Source organism: Ursus arctos, unplaced genomic scaffold (assembly GCF_023065955.2).
Source record: "Ursus arctos isolate Adak ecotype North America unplaced genomic scaffold, UrsArc2.0 scaffold_9, whole genome shotgun sequence".
Lineage (NCBI taxonomy): Eukaryota > Metazoa > Chordata > Mammalia > Carnivora > Ursidae > Ursus > Ursus arctos.
In genome coordinates this window covers 38,217,937-38,233,667 of record NW_026623111.1, presented here as the reverse complement: position 1 = coordinate 38,233,667, position 15,731 = coordinate 38,217,937, and the positions used below count along the sequence as shown (strand labels likewise).

The window sequence follows — 15,731 nt, the reverse complement described above, 5'->3', positions numbered from 1 at the left end:
ATCAATAGGGAAAAGATGGACTATTGATTATTGATTAAGTGCCATTTTAGAATATTGGCTAGCCATTTATAAAATATAAAGTTAAATCTCTACGTCACACCTTACACCAAAATAAGTTGGAGGTAGATTAAAATATTTAAATGTGAAAAAGGAAACCATAAAAGCTTTGGAGAAAATATGTTGATAAATAATTATAAGTTCTGGAGTGGAATTTTGAGTATCTTTATTTTTCTATTTATACTTTCTCCTTTTTTCCCTAGAGTGAAATATGTATTAATAGAGTGCTATATGTATTAAATATGATATACATATTAAAATGTAATTATGCAATTAAAAACAAATGCTTTTTCCTATGTAGAAGGCTTAGGCCAAGAAGAAGTTATCGGACAAGGGAACTGATTCTTTTTTTCTTCAGGTACAAGCAAGGTCCAGGCTTGGTTTGTTCTGACATATTGGATATTTGATGTCCTTGTTTAACCTTTGACTCACATAAATTTTTCTATCTTATGATGGATGAAATAAGCACATATTCTCCCTTTCCTTGTCATGAGGCATGAGTTCTCTCAGAGAGAGTGTTCACTGATGCCAATAGGAAGTCAGCAGGCTCTAAATATAACCAGAATAGTCACATTCAGTCAGATGCTGAAAAGAGTCAATGAAATCATTTTCTTCTTAAAAAGTGCTGTTTCTTAGTCAAATTTAATTATATTTTAAAATATATGTACATTTCATTAACACAAAAATTCTTGATTTACTTTTTGACTACTGGCTGCTGGGTTCATTATTGTTCGACTACTAGAGTAAAATATAGAGCACCATCAATTGTTACTCTCACTTGAAGATTTAACTTTTTATGAAAAGCAAGTCATTCTTTAATGTATTTTACTATAAAGAATGAAGTGTGCTTTATGCATTTTTCTACATCCAGTGATTGCTTTTCTCTCTCTCTCTCTCTTTTTTTTTTTTTTTTGGTTTTTGCTTATTAATAACAAAGTCAAGTTTGCTGCCCAAACCCAGAAATTGTGGTCGAAAAACAAAAGGGAAAAATCCCAAGCCATATAATAAAAACCTGGAGGACAGGCCAGGTGCGTGTGGGGGTGTGTGTTGGGGGAGGGGGGCGTGGATGGGGAGGGGAATGGTTAGATGACCAGCTGTCCAGGGAGGATAAGGCGGAGGTATGGGAGGTGTTGAAATTGTCTAGCACCTTGCAGTCATCCTGTCAGCACGTTGGCCCTTTTTGGGTCTTCACCAGCAGACCATGGCATGCATCTCAGTACAAGAGCTGGTAAACTGTGGCACTGTTCTTGGTTCCCGTGACCAGGTACTGATTTTTCTTTTTTTCCTGCTGACACCTGGCACTTTAAGAGAGTGAGGAACCTTGCTCGGGAGAGGGGAGGCTGAGATGGACACCTAGTGTCCATCTCGAGGGATTTTCCTGGACCTCAGGTGTTTCTCCATGCACATTTGGAAGAAACACCAACAGGGATGAAATCCCCAGAGGGCAGCGCTGTGACTGCAGAGCAAGCGGGGGTAGGAGAGGCGCCCGAGGCACAGCTGGGCCCCATGGGACAGCTGGGCTTCGATGCCAGTGGTGGCAAAGCTGCCATTGTACCTGCGCACAGGCACCCTGTTTGCGCCCAACTTCTCCAGGTTCCCGGCGGCGTGGCTGCAGCACACCGGAGACCGGGGCATGAACGCGAGTAGGTCCCGAGCGCAGAGGCGTGGTCGCTGGGTCCCGGCGGAGCCTCACCGGGCAGGCGAGGTGCGGTGCGCCTGCGCGCCACTCACCGCCGGTCTCCAACAGCGAGCCCACCGCGAGGTCGGACGGACCGGAGGGAATACGGGATCTCTTGGTTCTTGGCAATTTCCTGACGCCTGAAATAGTAGCACGGGAAGCCTAGCACGATATGTATCAGAATAACTTAGGGGCTTGCTAAAAATGTGGATCAGTCGCAACCTTTTTCACTCCAAAGTTTGAATACCGCTCAAGAGTCCCCACCCCCCCCGCCTTTTTTTGATTGCTTCTACAAGCTGATGACATTCACAGCTGATGACATTCATTTTGGTATTTTATTTTACTACCTTTTATTGTTACTTGTTTAATGTGTATGGTAGTTCCCTAAAGTTTTGTTCTATGCCTACATTGCTTGAATATTTTAAAGCTGGGGTAAATCCCAAAAAAAAAAAAAAAAAAAAAAAAAGTTCTGCACCTCTGATATATTATTGAATTTAAAAAATACACAAGAAACTAGCTAGTGGTAATTAAGGGTTTGGGCCACATCCGTATTCTATTAAAGAGTAATTCCCACATAAAATCATGACGACAGCCTTAGATGAATGGTAGAGTGAAACTTTTGATTATATATGTAAATTTATAAAGTCTTTCTGCTAATATGGCTTTTTTTCTCCCCAGATATTAAACTAACCATGAAGAAAAATATTATCAATACATGGTACTCTTTTGTAAACGTTCCCAATGTGATTGCTCCAGATATTGAAAAGGAAATAAGAAGGATGGAAAATGGAGCAGGCAGGTAAATCCATGCATTTTTCCATGCATTTTTAATACCAGCCACCACTCTTAAGTTTAACTAGGCTTAATTTCAGTTTAACTTTTAATTTGTGACCTTGATATTTGTAATTTATTTAATGTCATCAATTTATTTATACTTTGGAACAGCATAACTTGTCTCACAAATGAACATGGGTATTATTGTGGTCATTATTTAGAAGCACTTATGCCAAATATTTCCTTAATCATTGGTAAGGCCTTTTCTTATGGGCATTTCAAATCTGCAGAGATAGCATTGCCATAGATGAATGTGAAAATAATACAAAGTGTGAAATGCTAAATGGTTTAAGAGTATAATTTAAAGTTGTTACCCTATATTATGCTGAGGAAAATAAGTCAATCAGAGAAAGACATTTATGATTTCACTCACAGGTGGAATTTATGAAGCAGAACAGGTGAACATAGGAGAAAAGAGGGAAAAATAAAATAAGATGAAATCAGAGAGGGAGGCAAATCGCAAGAGACTTTTAACTATAGGAAAGAAATTGAGGGTTGCTAGAGGGGAGGGGGGTGGGGGGATGGGGTAACTGGATGATGGACATTGAGGAGGGCGTGTGATGTAATGAGCACTGGGTGTTATATAAGACGGATGAATCACTGACCTCTACCTCTGAAACTAATAATACATTATATATTAATTAATTGATTTTAAATAAAATGAAATAAATAAAATAAAGTGATTACCCTATAAATGAATAGAACATGTATAAATGTGGTTGAATTTATTTTTTGTGGGAAGAAATGTTATTACAGGTTTGTTCATACACATGTATAATGTGACCTAAAGCACAGATATCATACTTTCTATTTGATAATATTAACATTAATCAATGCTTCAAATAAAAGAAATATGGAAGACCTAGAAAGTAATTTCTTAATTACACGCATTTTACTGAATTGTGCATATGCCCTATCTAATTCCATGTATTCTGAAAGTTCTCATTTCACTCTAATTAAAAAGGTTTATCTGTTAGTTTGAGAGGGAAGGAGAAAAGGTGAAGCAGTGGTCCCCTTAATGAGAAATATTGTTCCTTCACAATGGTTTGAACATTGTTCTAATTCATCTCTGCCTCCTATTGGACCATAGCTCCTCTTCTGATGATGATGATGATGACAGTGCCTCCATGTTTGAAGAATCAGAGAGTGAAAACCTGCATGCAAGGGATTCCTGCAGAAATAACTCACACAGAGGGGGGCCATCACAGAGGTAAGCACTATGATCTATTCCTCCAGATCTTTGTAAACTATTACTTAGATGAAAGATAGGTATTCTACTCCTCCACTTAGTGGGCTTGGCAGATGCTCCTGCTACCCAGCCACTTCGCAGGATCTTGGGAGTAGCTTGCTATTTACCCTTTTCCTCTCTTGGAAAACTGCCAAGCCTGATGACTATTCATGTCCACGGGGGCCTTAAGTCACCAACGCTCCTGCTGATCGATTTCCCTGAGACCTGTCTCTGTCCCTTAGGAACCTCCTGCCCCAGTCCTCTCTGACTTTCTCCTTCTTTCTGATCCTTCTTTCAGGGTCTGGAAGCAATTGTATGTGGGAGGGGTTGGCTGTGATCCTCTGAAATGCTGTATCCACTTGACCCTACTTTCAGAGACGTAGAGCACTAGTGTGAGCAGCTAGAAAAGCGAAGCTAAAAGTCCTTAGTAGGAAATGAAGCATTCATGAAAACTTCACATGAGCGACTCTGAGGGTGTGGGAGGAACGTGGTGTTGGTGTGGGTCAGGAGTTCCCGTCCTGTAGAACATATTTACTTTTTCTTTGCTTTTTCCCCTTCCTTTTTTCCTCTCTCTTACTCCTTTTCCCACTGACCACCTTTAGTTTTCCCACTGTTTTTATTTGTCTTTCCTTCTCTTCCGATCTTCCCTGACAGTGTAAGTCTTAGGTCTCTTGCTGGCAAGTGCGGCATCCAAGGTGGCTCCCTTGAGGTCATGGAGGATGCTAATTTCTGGTGCTAACGTTGATTAGTCGGTATTTACTAATCACTTTGGTTCACAGCACTGATATTCAGCAACTTCAGCTTCACGGAGGCTCTATGTTTTCAAAAATCGTCTAGACAGTAGTTAGTAACTAAAAATAATTTGTCCTTTAAGACTGCTTACCATGGACGTTATACAGATGGTGACTATTCTGATTTCACTGTACTTGTTCCTATTCCAGGGAGCAGTACCTGCCTGGTGCCCTTGCGCTTTTCAATGTTAACAACAGCAGCAATAAGGAGCAGTAAGTACATTTACAATAGAAAACCAAAGCTTTGCTTTTAAAGAACACCAGTGAAAAGGTAGGAATAGATCTGAAGCTGCTGTAGAGGAGATCTTTATAGGAAAACTCTAGCTAATACAACGGCAATGGTATTCTATTATTTTGTCAATTTGGTTATTTACTTTTGAAAAATGTGGCTGCCCTTATTCAAAGGAGCATGTATGTATGTATGTATGTATATGTATGTATGTATGTGTTTGAATACATATGGAAAACCATTGTCTATAGTGTAAATACAATTGCCTCTCCTTGTGGACAAAAATAAACAAACGATCAGTAATCCTTTCTATTCTAAACCAATCTGTTTTAGGTCAAGTTCCTTAGGAGACAATCTCTGAGAGGGAGGTTTGTGTGCAAAGGGTTATTGGGATGCTTTTAGGAATGATATCTAGGAGGGAGTTGGGGGAGCAGGGACTTGGCAGAGGGAGAAGTTGAACTTCAGAGGATAGAGTTGATGTGGGGAGATCTAAAGCAGGGATGGCCCTTCAGAGCTGTGTCATAGTTAGGCGGTAGGATTGGGCCTTTGCCCTCATGCACAGTCATTGGGTGAGGGCAGCCCCTAGGATGGGGGTCAAAGCTTTGAGCATGGTGGTTTTCTTCAGCCAAGGCCAGCCAAAGGAGAGGGAGTCTGTGAAGCTGTCAGCAACCAATACTCTTGGCCGGTGGGGAATGAGTGCCAGAACTCTGTGCTACGGCATCCAGACAGCACACTTTCTGCACTGTTCAGGTCCGTTTTCTTCATATAGAAAATTCACCCAATTTGGAAATACCTCCTCCAGGAGTCTTGTTCTTTTTTTCCAAGGAAGCTTATAAGAGGAAGGTTAATGCGTTAAACCTAGGCCCCTGACAGCTGCAGCTGCTCTTGAGGCTTTAACTGAAATTGCTATGCCCTCCTTTCCTCCTCATTCTAGAATCCTGTTACCTGTGGTCAGCACTTCTGATGGTCTAGATGATTTACTTGGTGGGATGAATGATACAGACTCTTATCCCTAAAGGGTTTGGGCCCCTGGTCACCGTACCTTTCTTGAGTTATAGCTGCTGTATTTGTACATTTACCACTAAAACTGGGCTCAAGAACACCAAAGACACCAGAGCAGATCACCTATGTGCCAAATATAGTGTCCCCCCGCCCCCTCCCCCCTGTATAACAGCAACACTCTCTGGTTGTGCTGAAAGAAGTCAGTTACTTTTGTCAGTATGGTGACTCCCTTTCTTGCCTATTGGTTTTTTGGCACAAGGGGCCCAAGCTGACTGGGGAGTAGTCATAGCTTAATGTTTAATGGGACGCTAACTGTGTTGCCTGGAAGATACATGATCCATCTGGAAACCTCTAGATCCACAGACCATAAAGCTGTGGGGATGAGAAGGACACACTCCCCATGTGAGTCACTCCTACTTCAACTCCTTGGTTCCCAGACCCATGCATGGTCGTTTTCTTTTCCATACAAAGTGGGTGATGGTGCACTGCTTGAAGCTGTGCTACTGGGAAGATTAACTTTACCATTATCTTTTAGGGTCACCTCTCAGTAAGGCTATAGTGTAGACACAGCCCGTTTCGACTTGCATCCCAATGTCAGGCTGATCCATGTAGGCCATGCTCCATCGACTGCTTCTGTAAGACCCCCACATATGGCCATGGTGGAGAGTTGAGGAATAGGTACCGATACAATGGATGACATGGGGGCACGGTACTGTGCCACATGCTTGATCCCAGATAAACCACTTCATCATGTGATGGATTGCTGTACAACCTTATAACTTGTTAATTCTGATGGAATCCAGCCCGTGGTCAATACTCATTTTCTGTCCCATGGTTAGTTAATCCTCGTTCAAGGCCCTATTAACACGATGCCATTGATAGAGTGGACCAGTGTGATATTCTGAGGAATGTCCAGATGATCCAGGTGCTTCTAGGCTGTGTCATGACATTGAGCAGGAGAGATAACATAGCCCTGGAAAAGACTATAAATGTGTGCTGCTTTCCATCTCATAACTATTTCTGATCCTCTTCCCTGATAGTGATAAGAAATAACACACTCAGGATGACTGACCCAGAACATTAGGTGTATGGTCTAGATTGCATGAGTGCATTGTTTTTCACATTTGCCAAGGCAGCTGCAGTTGGGGCTACTCTGTGGTTGGTTTTGCAGTAGTCTACTGCCAGCCACTAGTATCCATGTGCTTTTTGTAGGGACCAGACATTGAATTAAATGGTGGTGAGAGGGAACTACCATCCCTGCATGCATGAGGTGTTTAAAGATTACATTTTCTTTCCTGTCCAGGATGCAATATTGTTTTCAGCTGGCAGGTGGGAGGCAGCTTGAGGGCTTTCGCTTGGCCCTTCCCATTATGGTAGCTCTTACTCTACAAGCCAAGGAACTAGTAGGGATGAGGGTTCTACCAATGACCAAATGTATACATTTCACTTTTACACTGAGGAACTGGAGAAATGACCACAGTGGGGGTCTTTAGACCCAGTGGAAGTCCCATAAGTCATAAGTCATATATTGTACAGGATTCTGTTATTACCAAGCTACCATATGCTTTCCCCCCATTTTAATGGGAGGCATGATGATGCATCAGTCCCTGGGTCTCAATATCAGCTTGGGTCTCATGCCAAATAGTCTTTAACGTATCTAGGTATTCCCTTTTTCCCCAGGGTACAGTCACCTAAGTAAATGATCACAGGTTTTCTGTGGGGAAGAGACTGGGGAAATCATTGCTGAATCCACTTGTCGTGGTCTGGCAGAGTCCTTCTTCATGGGGGCTTGGCTTTTCCTTCAGTCAGTGGTTTCATTTCTGGGAACTGACTCAGGTTTAGAAACTGTTCATCTGGGTGCATGACTTTTTATTGGGTTAAGTTGCTCTCAATCTCCTGATTATCCATTCCTGATCTGTTTTGACTGTATACGTTAAACAGTACCCTGACAAGCCAAAAGGATGTGCATCTATCTAGGAACAGAGTATTCTGTTAACCTCTTCCATAGCTCTCTGTGGGTCAAGTCCCCTGCCTACCCATGCTCACCTTAATGTTAATTACAGTTATTGGACCCATCTCTCTTCTGATGAGTAAACACTGCCGCTGATTTCTTATTCCCAGGTTCTGTCATCCATATTGCTCTCAGGGAACCAGTTCTGTATCCAGTTCAGCATCTCCCACTATCAGCCCTGGCTTCCAGAGGACAGTGCGACTGAGTTTCTCATCAATGCCAGTGTCCCTCCCACCAGCACACTCCTTATCATTTTTGTGTCCGCTGAGTCCTCTGAGGGATCGTAGTCAGTTGGTGGGCTGTCTTCCTTATTTGGAATGTCCACTTCAGCATACCACTTCTCTGAGTCTTTCTGATACCTTCCTCTACCACCCACCATGGCACTTTGTAATTTATTCCACTTAGCATGTGCCGTCACCTTTTCTGAGCTTCTGGGAGCCATCCAAGCAGTGTGTCAGCTCCATTTCCTAGGATCTGTGTTAGGGTGTTAAAACCTGTATCACAAGGGTGTGCTCTTATAGCAATCCATTCTCACTTATCCAGTTGTATGTTCTGTTCCCCTTTGTACATGACAACCTTAGGTGCCAAGCCCCACCTCCTTATCCTTTCTGTTTCCTGTTTCTCCTCAATAGCAGCATTCCACTTCTGCTGGGCTATTCATACACAGACTAAATTCATTTGTACATTCACACCTGAAAATTTTCTTCCCGTTAACATCCTCACGCTTCTTCTCAACTTTGCCAACTCTTACCTATACTTTGAGGCCCAGACCTATCTCCCTCCCTTTAACAACCTCTCTGACTACCCTCCTGGTAGAGAGATGCCAGTTCATTCACGCCTGAATAATAAACTTTCTGAAGACATCTGAGCCAACAATGGCAGCCTATTTTGAGCTTAGGTCTGCCTGATTCCGGAATCCATTCTTCAGCTGATAGAGAGAGAGCCAACTGTAGAAAGAGGCCTCTAACCACATAATCTCCACTTCAGAAGAAATTGCATGTAGAAAAAAAGTGATCTCAAATCCAATAAATGATTCTGAGAATTAGGATTTCACTGTGTGGAGCTTTTTGGCTATTCATAAAAAACTGCTGCCTTCAGGATTACCCCCCTAAAGAAGACTGATGGCCTTTTCTCGAAATTCTCAAAGCTCTTACTCAGTAATAGATATAAGTGATATCAAGAAGCTTAAATTTTAAATAATAACCTTTTTTGGACACATGGAGACTTTGAAATTGCACCCTTGAGGGCTGTTGTTTCCTAAATTTCCCTTGTTGGGTTTATGCCTTTATCCACCTACATTTCCTTCAGTTTTCCACATCACTAACCCAGGAATTTTTGCTTGTTTGTTTTATCATCTGGGTGCATGTCCATTTTTGTAGAACTCTCCATTAGAAGACCAGATTTCTGGTCCCTGAGCATGGGGGCAGGTCTCTGAACCCAAGCCTCAGAATTCTTGCTCAATAGAGAAGAAAGTAAATAAGTATGGAAGTCAGAATATAATTTGATTCTGTGACTTAGATATTATTTCTTCTTTAGAGAACCAAAGGAAAAAAAGAAAAAGAAAAAAGAAAAGAAGAGGTAAGTTAGACTTTGGCATGAGTGATCCCAGATTTTTTGGCCCATGACATTTTCATATCTTACTACTAACTAGATCTCTCACTTTTTAGCAAACCAGATGATAAAAATGAAAATAAAAAGGACTCAGAGAAGAAAAAGAAGAAAGAAAAAGAAAAAGAGAAGGAAAAAAAAGAGGAGAAAGGCAAAGATAAGAAAGAAGAGTAAGTGGCATTGAAATTAGGAACAAATGTATAATGGATTTTGGATGGTAATTCAGGGTAATTTCCTGAAAGTTTATGGTTATGAAGCCCTGTGTAAAAGATTAAATAAATTGTTAGAAAATGTGAATCAAATTTTTTTTTCTAATTTCCTTAAAATGAGCAGTGGCAGCTTTATTCTTAGTTTTCTCATCAAGAATTTTCAATGTTATGGTTAATTAGCTTCCTTGAGCTCTGGTGAAGATAAATTTACCATTGGGAGATACTTGGGTTTCAAGAAAATTGGGTGCCTAGGTCTTAACATTAATTTTTTTAATTGAAATAAAAATTTAATAATTCTATTAACATTTTTGAGTCATAAATACTGTATGGCAAATATTCCAAAAGTAAGCAAATTTCCTTGCAAAAGCCATGCTTAATTTTGAGAGCAGTACAAATGCTTATTAAAACACCAGCCATTTGAAAGATCCTTTTGTCTTAAATATTCTATTTATTTATTTGACAGAGAGAGAGAAAGAGAAAGTAAAAGCGAGCACAAGCAGGGGGAGCCGAGAGGGAGAGGGAAGTCCTGATGCAGGACTGGATCCGAATGACCTGAGCTGAAGGCAGACGCTTAACCCACTGAGCCACCCAGATGCCCCTGAATGATCCTTTTTAAACAAACATTTGAGGGTTAGAATTTCATGAGGGTAAGGCTGAGTGACATTTTCAAAGCTACCTTTTTACTTTTTTACTAAAGGGAAAATTGTTTCCTAAACTTAAATAAAACTCTTTACCAGATAATATTCACTTATTTGTGCCTGCTGGAAAGCTGTTGAGGTTTTTACAAAGGGAAAAATCCTTAATAATATGGGCTTGGGGTGCCAGGCTGGCTCAGTCAATAAAACATGTGACTTTTGATCTTGGGGTTGCAAGTTCAAACCCCATGTTGGGTGTAGAGATTACTTAAAAATAAATCTTTAAAAAAACCCAAAAAAACCTCACCACCACCACCACCAACAACAACAAAAAACCCCCCCCAAACCCAATGTAGGTTGTTACTAGAAAATTTAAAAAGTTTTCCATTTGATCATATATTTCCTCCCTCCCTCCCTCTCTCTCTCCCTCCCTCTCTCTCTCCCTCCTTCTCTCTCTCCTTCCCTCTCCCCCTCCTTCCTTCCCTCATCCTTTCCTTCCTTCCCCTTCCTTCCTTCCTTCCTTCCTTCCTTCCTTCCTTCCTTCCTTCCTTCCTTCCTTCCTTCCTTCCTTCCCCCCCCCCCGCTCTCTATTGCTTCTTCATCCTTCATAGATGTTTGTGAATAAGGACTTTTTATTAGATTGTGTTGTATTCTTCTTTCCATATATGTGGAAAACATAGTTCAGAGCACAGTTCCTGACTGTTTTGTTACCTGGTAGGAGGAGTGGCAACACCCTATTCTCTCCCACCCATAACCTACCAAAAGGTCTATGGAATATTCAGAGTTTAGCATGATCTGTGCCACCATTCCTTCCCAGTGGCGGATTGATAGAAACGTCTGCAGCATCACAATAAAACAAGGGCCTTTAAAGAGTCTAATGTGAGGTTTAATGTAAGACTAGTACTGTAACTATCTATCCAGTCCTCACTAAGCGGTTTCTTACGTCTATCGCACTCATGCCAAGCTAGTTTTCTCCCCGTAGAGTGAGTTCTGTTCGAGTTACTTCTGTTTCATTAATTGTGGGTGATAAACATAACCGTATTTGATATGTGAAATAAAAATGTCCTTGTTTCTTGGTAACCTCCCACTTTATTTCTAATTGCTGCTAGGGAGAAGAAAGAAGTCATGGTTATTGATCCCTCGGGAAACGTATATTACAACTGGCTCTTTTGCATCACTTTACCTGTAATGTACAACTGGACTATGGTTATTGCAAGGTATCTATATATTTTTGTGGATCTCAACCTGCTTCTTCTAGTTTCTAAGTTACCTGACTTAACAGTTCGGTCAAGGGTTCTTCGGGACAGACCTCTTATCTCCACCACAGCTTGTAAAGAGAGGTTGCGTTATTCTCAGGGTGTTTTCCTAAGATCAGCAGTAGGTGCTTTGGTTCCCAATATACCTAGAAATCCAGTACTGGGATGGGGAGTGGGAGGATATTTTTAAACTTTTGATTGCTGAACCATTTAATTAGAATTTTGGGAGAAACTTTGTTATTTTATTTATTTATGTTTTGGCCTAAAAGAAAAAAATGTGGCCGCGAGTAGAAAAAGACCAAGATCTAGGTTGTTTTAGATCAAGATGTGTTTCCCAAGTGATTTCTATAGTTCTCTGTCTTTTAGACCGTAAGCATCTCAGCCATCCAGAACTAAGCACAATTCCTTGAAGCATTTTGGGTACAGATAGTCAATAAGAGCCTGATTATCAATGTGTTTAACCCAGTGTATTTTGACATTAGCTTAGGCCATTTATTTTTATTTGATGTCTTCACAATGTAGACTAGTATAATGGAAAGCATGTTGGAATTCAGAAGCAAGAGAAAACTAAATCCACTGCTCAGACTCAGGAAAGCCATGGTTGAGTAAATGGACTGTAAGGACCCTCTTAGTCTTAGTGCATTATATCTCTTCTCACGAGACAAATCATGCAGAGAGGACGTTTACTTAAACTCGCCCCGTTTCATTTTATTTACACAAGTTTTTCTTTTACAGAGCATGTTTTGATGAACTTCAGTCTGATTACCTAGAATATTGGCTCATTTTTGACTACCTATCAGATATAATCTATCTTCTTGATATGTTTGTACGAACAAGGACAGGTAAATATGTTCGGCTTAGGATATTTTGTAATTTTGTGTTTCTATCTCTATAGTATAATTTAAATTTTGTAATTCAAGTATTCTTCAAAATAAACTCACAAAAATCTATCTTAGAGGAAAAGGCACTGTTGAAAGCAAGAGTACCATATGCCTACCCACAAACCTTGGTCACTACAACCGATTCACTTCACTAGGCAACCTTTGAATGTGGCTTGGTGGCTTTCCCCCATTAACTTGTCCTTTGGGTTAGTGCCATGTGAAAGGAATAAAGAGAACAGAAATGTTCTGCCAGCTCTGTGGTAAAAGGGTAAGTGCTACCTAACAGAGAGATACCATGAAGAGACATGGAGGAAATCACTGTGCCCAGCAGAGCTGCACTAGAAATTTTGTAACAATACACAAATCCTTAATTCAACTTTGTGGTCATGGTGAGGCATTATTGACCAGGGAGCGGGATCTGATAGCTTCCCCTTAAGTATTCTTGTTAAGTAGGTATAAGCTTATCGTTTCTACACTGCGCTCTGTGTGCAAAGGTAACCGCTGTACAGAGAATAACACTTAAGAATCATTATGTAAAATAGGGACATGCTGTAAATATCCGTGTGCTGGAGCAGTGCTCCCATTGTTCTGTCCTACTCACAGCTCTGCTAGTGGGTATAGGAAGAGGAACAAATTCTTTCCCTAGTGAAATGTATCAGAATGCTGAAATTCAAGGCCCACTGTGGCAACATAGGAGAAGGGAAGGTCCCAGATGACTAAGGAAGCCTGGGGGACAAAAAGGAGAGGAAACGAACCTCTGAAGGACACTTACTCTTCACATTGAAGGAACAAGGCAAGAATACACATGATAGGCAGTAAGGCCAGTACCCAAACTTCAAGGGAGGGGCTAGGATTCTGACAAGAGAGTGGCATGAGGCGTTAGGCACAGTGCTAGGGTGTTTAGAAAAATTTCCAAGAACACTGTTCATTAAAGGAATGGCTTTATCTGGGTAGAGATACTGGATCTAGAGAGATTTGTATATATACAACATATGTATACATTGCATATAAGCTCTCACTTTTGCACTTACAGAGTTTTATTTTTTATTTCTTAAAAAGATTTTTTTCCATAGCCATACGTTGATCAGTACTCCTATCTTATTACATTGTTAAAAGCATGTTTATTGGAAAGGAACTCCTTTAAAAAATATTTGTTTATTTATGTATTTTAGGGAGTGAGAGCAAGTGGGGGAGGGGCAGAGGGAGAGAATTTTCAAGCAGTCTCCCCGCTGAGCGCAGAGCCCGATGCGGGACTCCATGAGGGGCTCGATCTCGTGGCCCATGAGATCATGACTTGGGCCAAAACCAAGAGTAGGATACTTAACCAAGAGCCACCCATGTGCCCCTATTGGAAATCAACTCTTGTTTTGAACTCAGTGAAGTCCATTGAGGGTTATTTTAGAAAAATTCATAATGGCATAAAAATGAAAAAAAATTAAATTTTTTTTTCTATTTTAGGTTACTTAGAACAAGGACTGCTGGTGAAGGAAGAGACTAAACTCATAGAGAAATATAAATCAAACTTGCAATTTAAACTTGATTTTCTATCAGTGATACCCACTGATCTGCTGTATTTTAAGCTGGGGTGGAACTATCCAGAAATTAGATTAAACAGACTGTTAAGGATCTCTCGAATGTTTGAGTTCTTCCAGAGAACAGAAACAAGAACAAACTACCCAAACATCTTTAGGATTTCTAACCTTGTTATGTACATCGTCATCATTATCCACTGGAATGCATGTGTGTACTTCTCTATTTCCAAAGCTGTTGGATTTGGAAATGATACATGGGTGTATCCTGATGTTAATGATCCCGAATTTGGCCGTTTGGCTAGAAAATACGTATACAGCCTTTACTGGTCTACCCTGACTTTGACCACAATTGGTGAAACACCGCCTCCTGTGAGGGATTCTGAGTATGTCTTTGTGGTGGTTGATTTCTTAATTGGAGTGTTAATTTTTGCTACCATTGTTGGTAACATAGGTTCTATGATTTCCAACATGAATGCTGCCAGAGCGGAATTTCAAGCAAGAATTGACGCGATCAAGCAATATATGCATTTTCGAAATGTAAGCAAAGATATGGAAAAGAGGGTTATCAAATGGTTCGACTATCTGTGGACCAACAAAAAAACTGTTGATGAGAAAGAAGTCCTGAAGTATCTCCCTGATAAGCTGAGAGCAGAGATTGCCATCAACGTACACTTAGACACTTTAAAAAAGGTGCGTATTTTTGCAGACTGTGAAGCTGGTCTGTTGGTGGAGTTGGTCTTGAAATTGCAACCCCAAGTCTACAGTCCTGGAGATTACATTTGCAAGAAGGGGGATATTGGACGAGAGATGTACATCATCAAAGAAGGCAAACTCGCTGTGGTGGCAGATGATGGAATCACTCAGTTTGTGGTTTTGAGTGACGGCAGCTACTTTGGTGAGATCAGTATCCTTAACATTAAAGGCAGCAAAGCTGGCAATCGACGAACAGCCAATATTAGAAGTATTGGCTACTCAGATCTGTTCTGTCTCTCAAAAGATGACCTCATGGAAGCTCTAACCGAGTACCCAGATGCCAAAAGTATGCTAGAAGAGAAGGGAAAGCAAATCTTGATGAAAGATGGTCTACTGGATATAAATATTGCAAATGCTGGAGGTGATCCTAAAGATCTCGAAGAGAAGGTCACCCGAATGGAGGGGTCAGTAGACCTCTTGCAAACAAGGTTTGCTCGGATCTTGGCTGAGTATGAGTCAATGCAGCAGAAACTGAAGCAAAGACTAACCAAAGTTGAGAGATTTCTGAAACCGCTAATTGACACAGAATTTTCAGCTCTTGAAGGATCTGAAGGAGTTGAAAGTGGGCTCCTGGACTCCACACAGGACTGAAAAGCTGGTGGTTAACAAGGACGTGCCTCATGATCGTTTTGACGATGTGATTAAGCAACTCTAAACGGGAAGAAGAGGAAGATTCAGCTGGGGAATTTTTCCGTAAAGAGAATGTGCTTGGGTGTAGGGCAAGCACACTCGCTTAGGAGGTACTGTGATTAAAGGGTCATCGTCCTTAGGATTTTTCAGACGGATAATGTGCAAAGGTATAGAATGATCAACTTGTCAGTATCTATATCTTCTGGTTTTTTCATATATGCTCCTTTTATGTAATACTCTTTATAAAAGTGACCAAGTTAAGTATCCCTCACTTGCAGGCATTTCACATTATGGAGGAGCATCTGGGAATTACCGTGTACGTCATGTTCAGGATACCATTTTAAAAAGAATTAGAATGCAATAAAGTAAAATAAGTTCTAAAACTATAGTGAATATT

At 40.7% G+C, this 15,731-nt stretch overlaps 1 protein-coding gene across 1 annotated transcript; it reads left to right on the top strand.

The window, feature by feature from the left end:
- Window positions 1–2,427: 2,427 nt before the first annotated feature.
- Window positions 2,428–15,478, top strand: CNGA1 (cyclic nucleotide gated channel subunit alpha 1). The gene is made up of 8 exons (XM_026508678.4): window positions 2,428–2,534; window positions 3,660–3,779; window positions 4,739–4,801; window positions 9,367–9,408; window positions 9,498–9,608; window positions 11,392–11,499; window positions 12,274–12,380; window positions 13,878–15,478. Exons 1-8 carry the CDS (start codon window positions 2,428–2,430, stop codon window positions 15,293–15,295), a joined length of 2,076 nt encoding a protein of 691 aa, XP_026364463.1. The 3' UTR covers window positions 15,296–15,478.
- The last annotated feature ends 253 nt before the right edge of the window (window positions 15,479–15,731 follow it).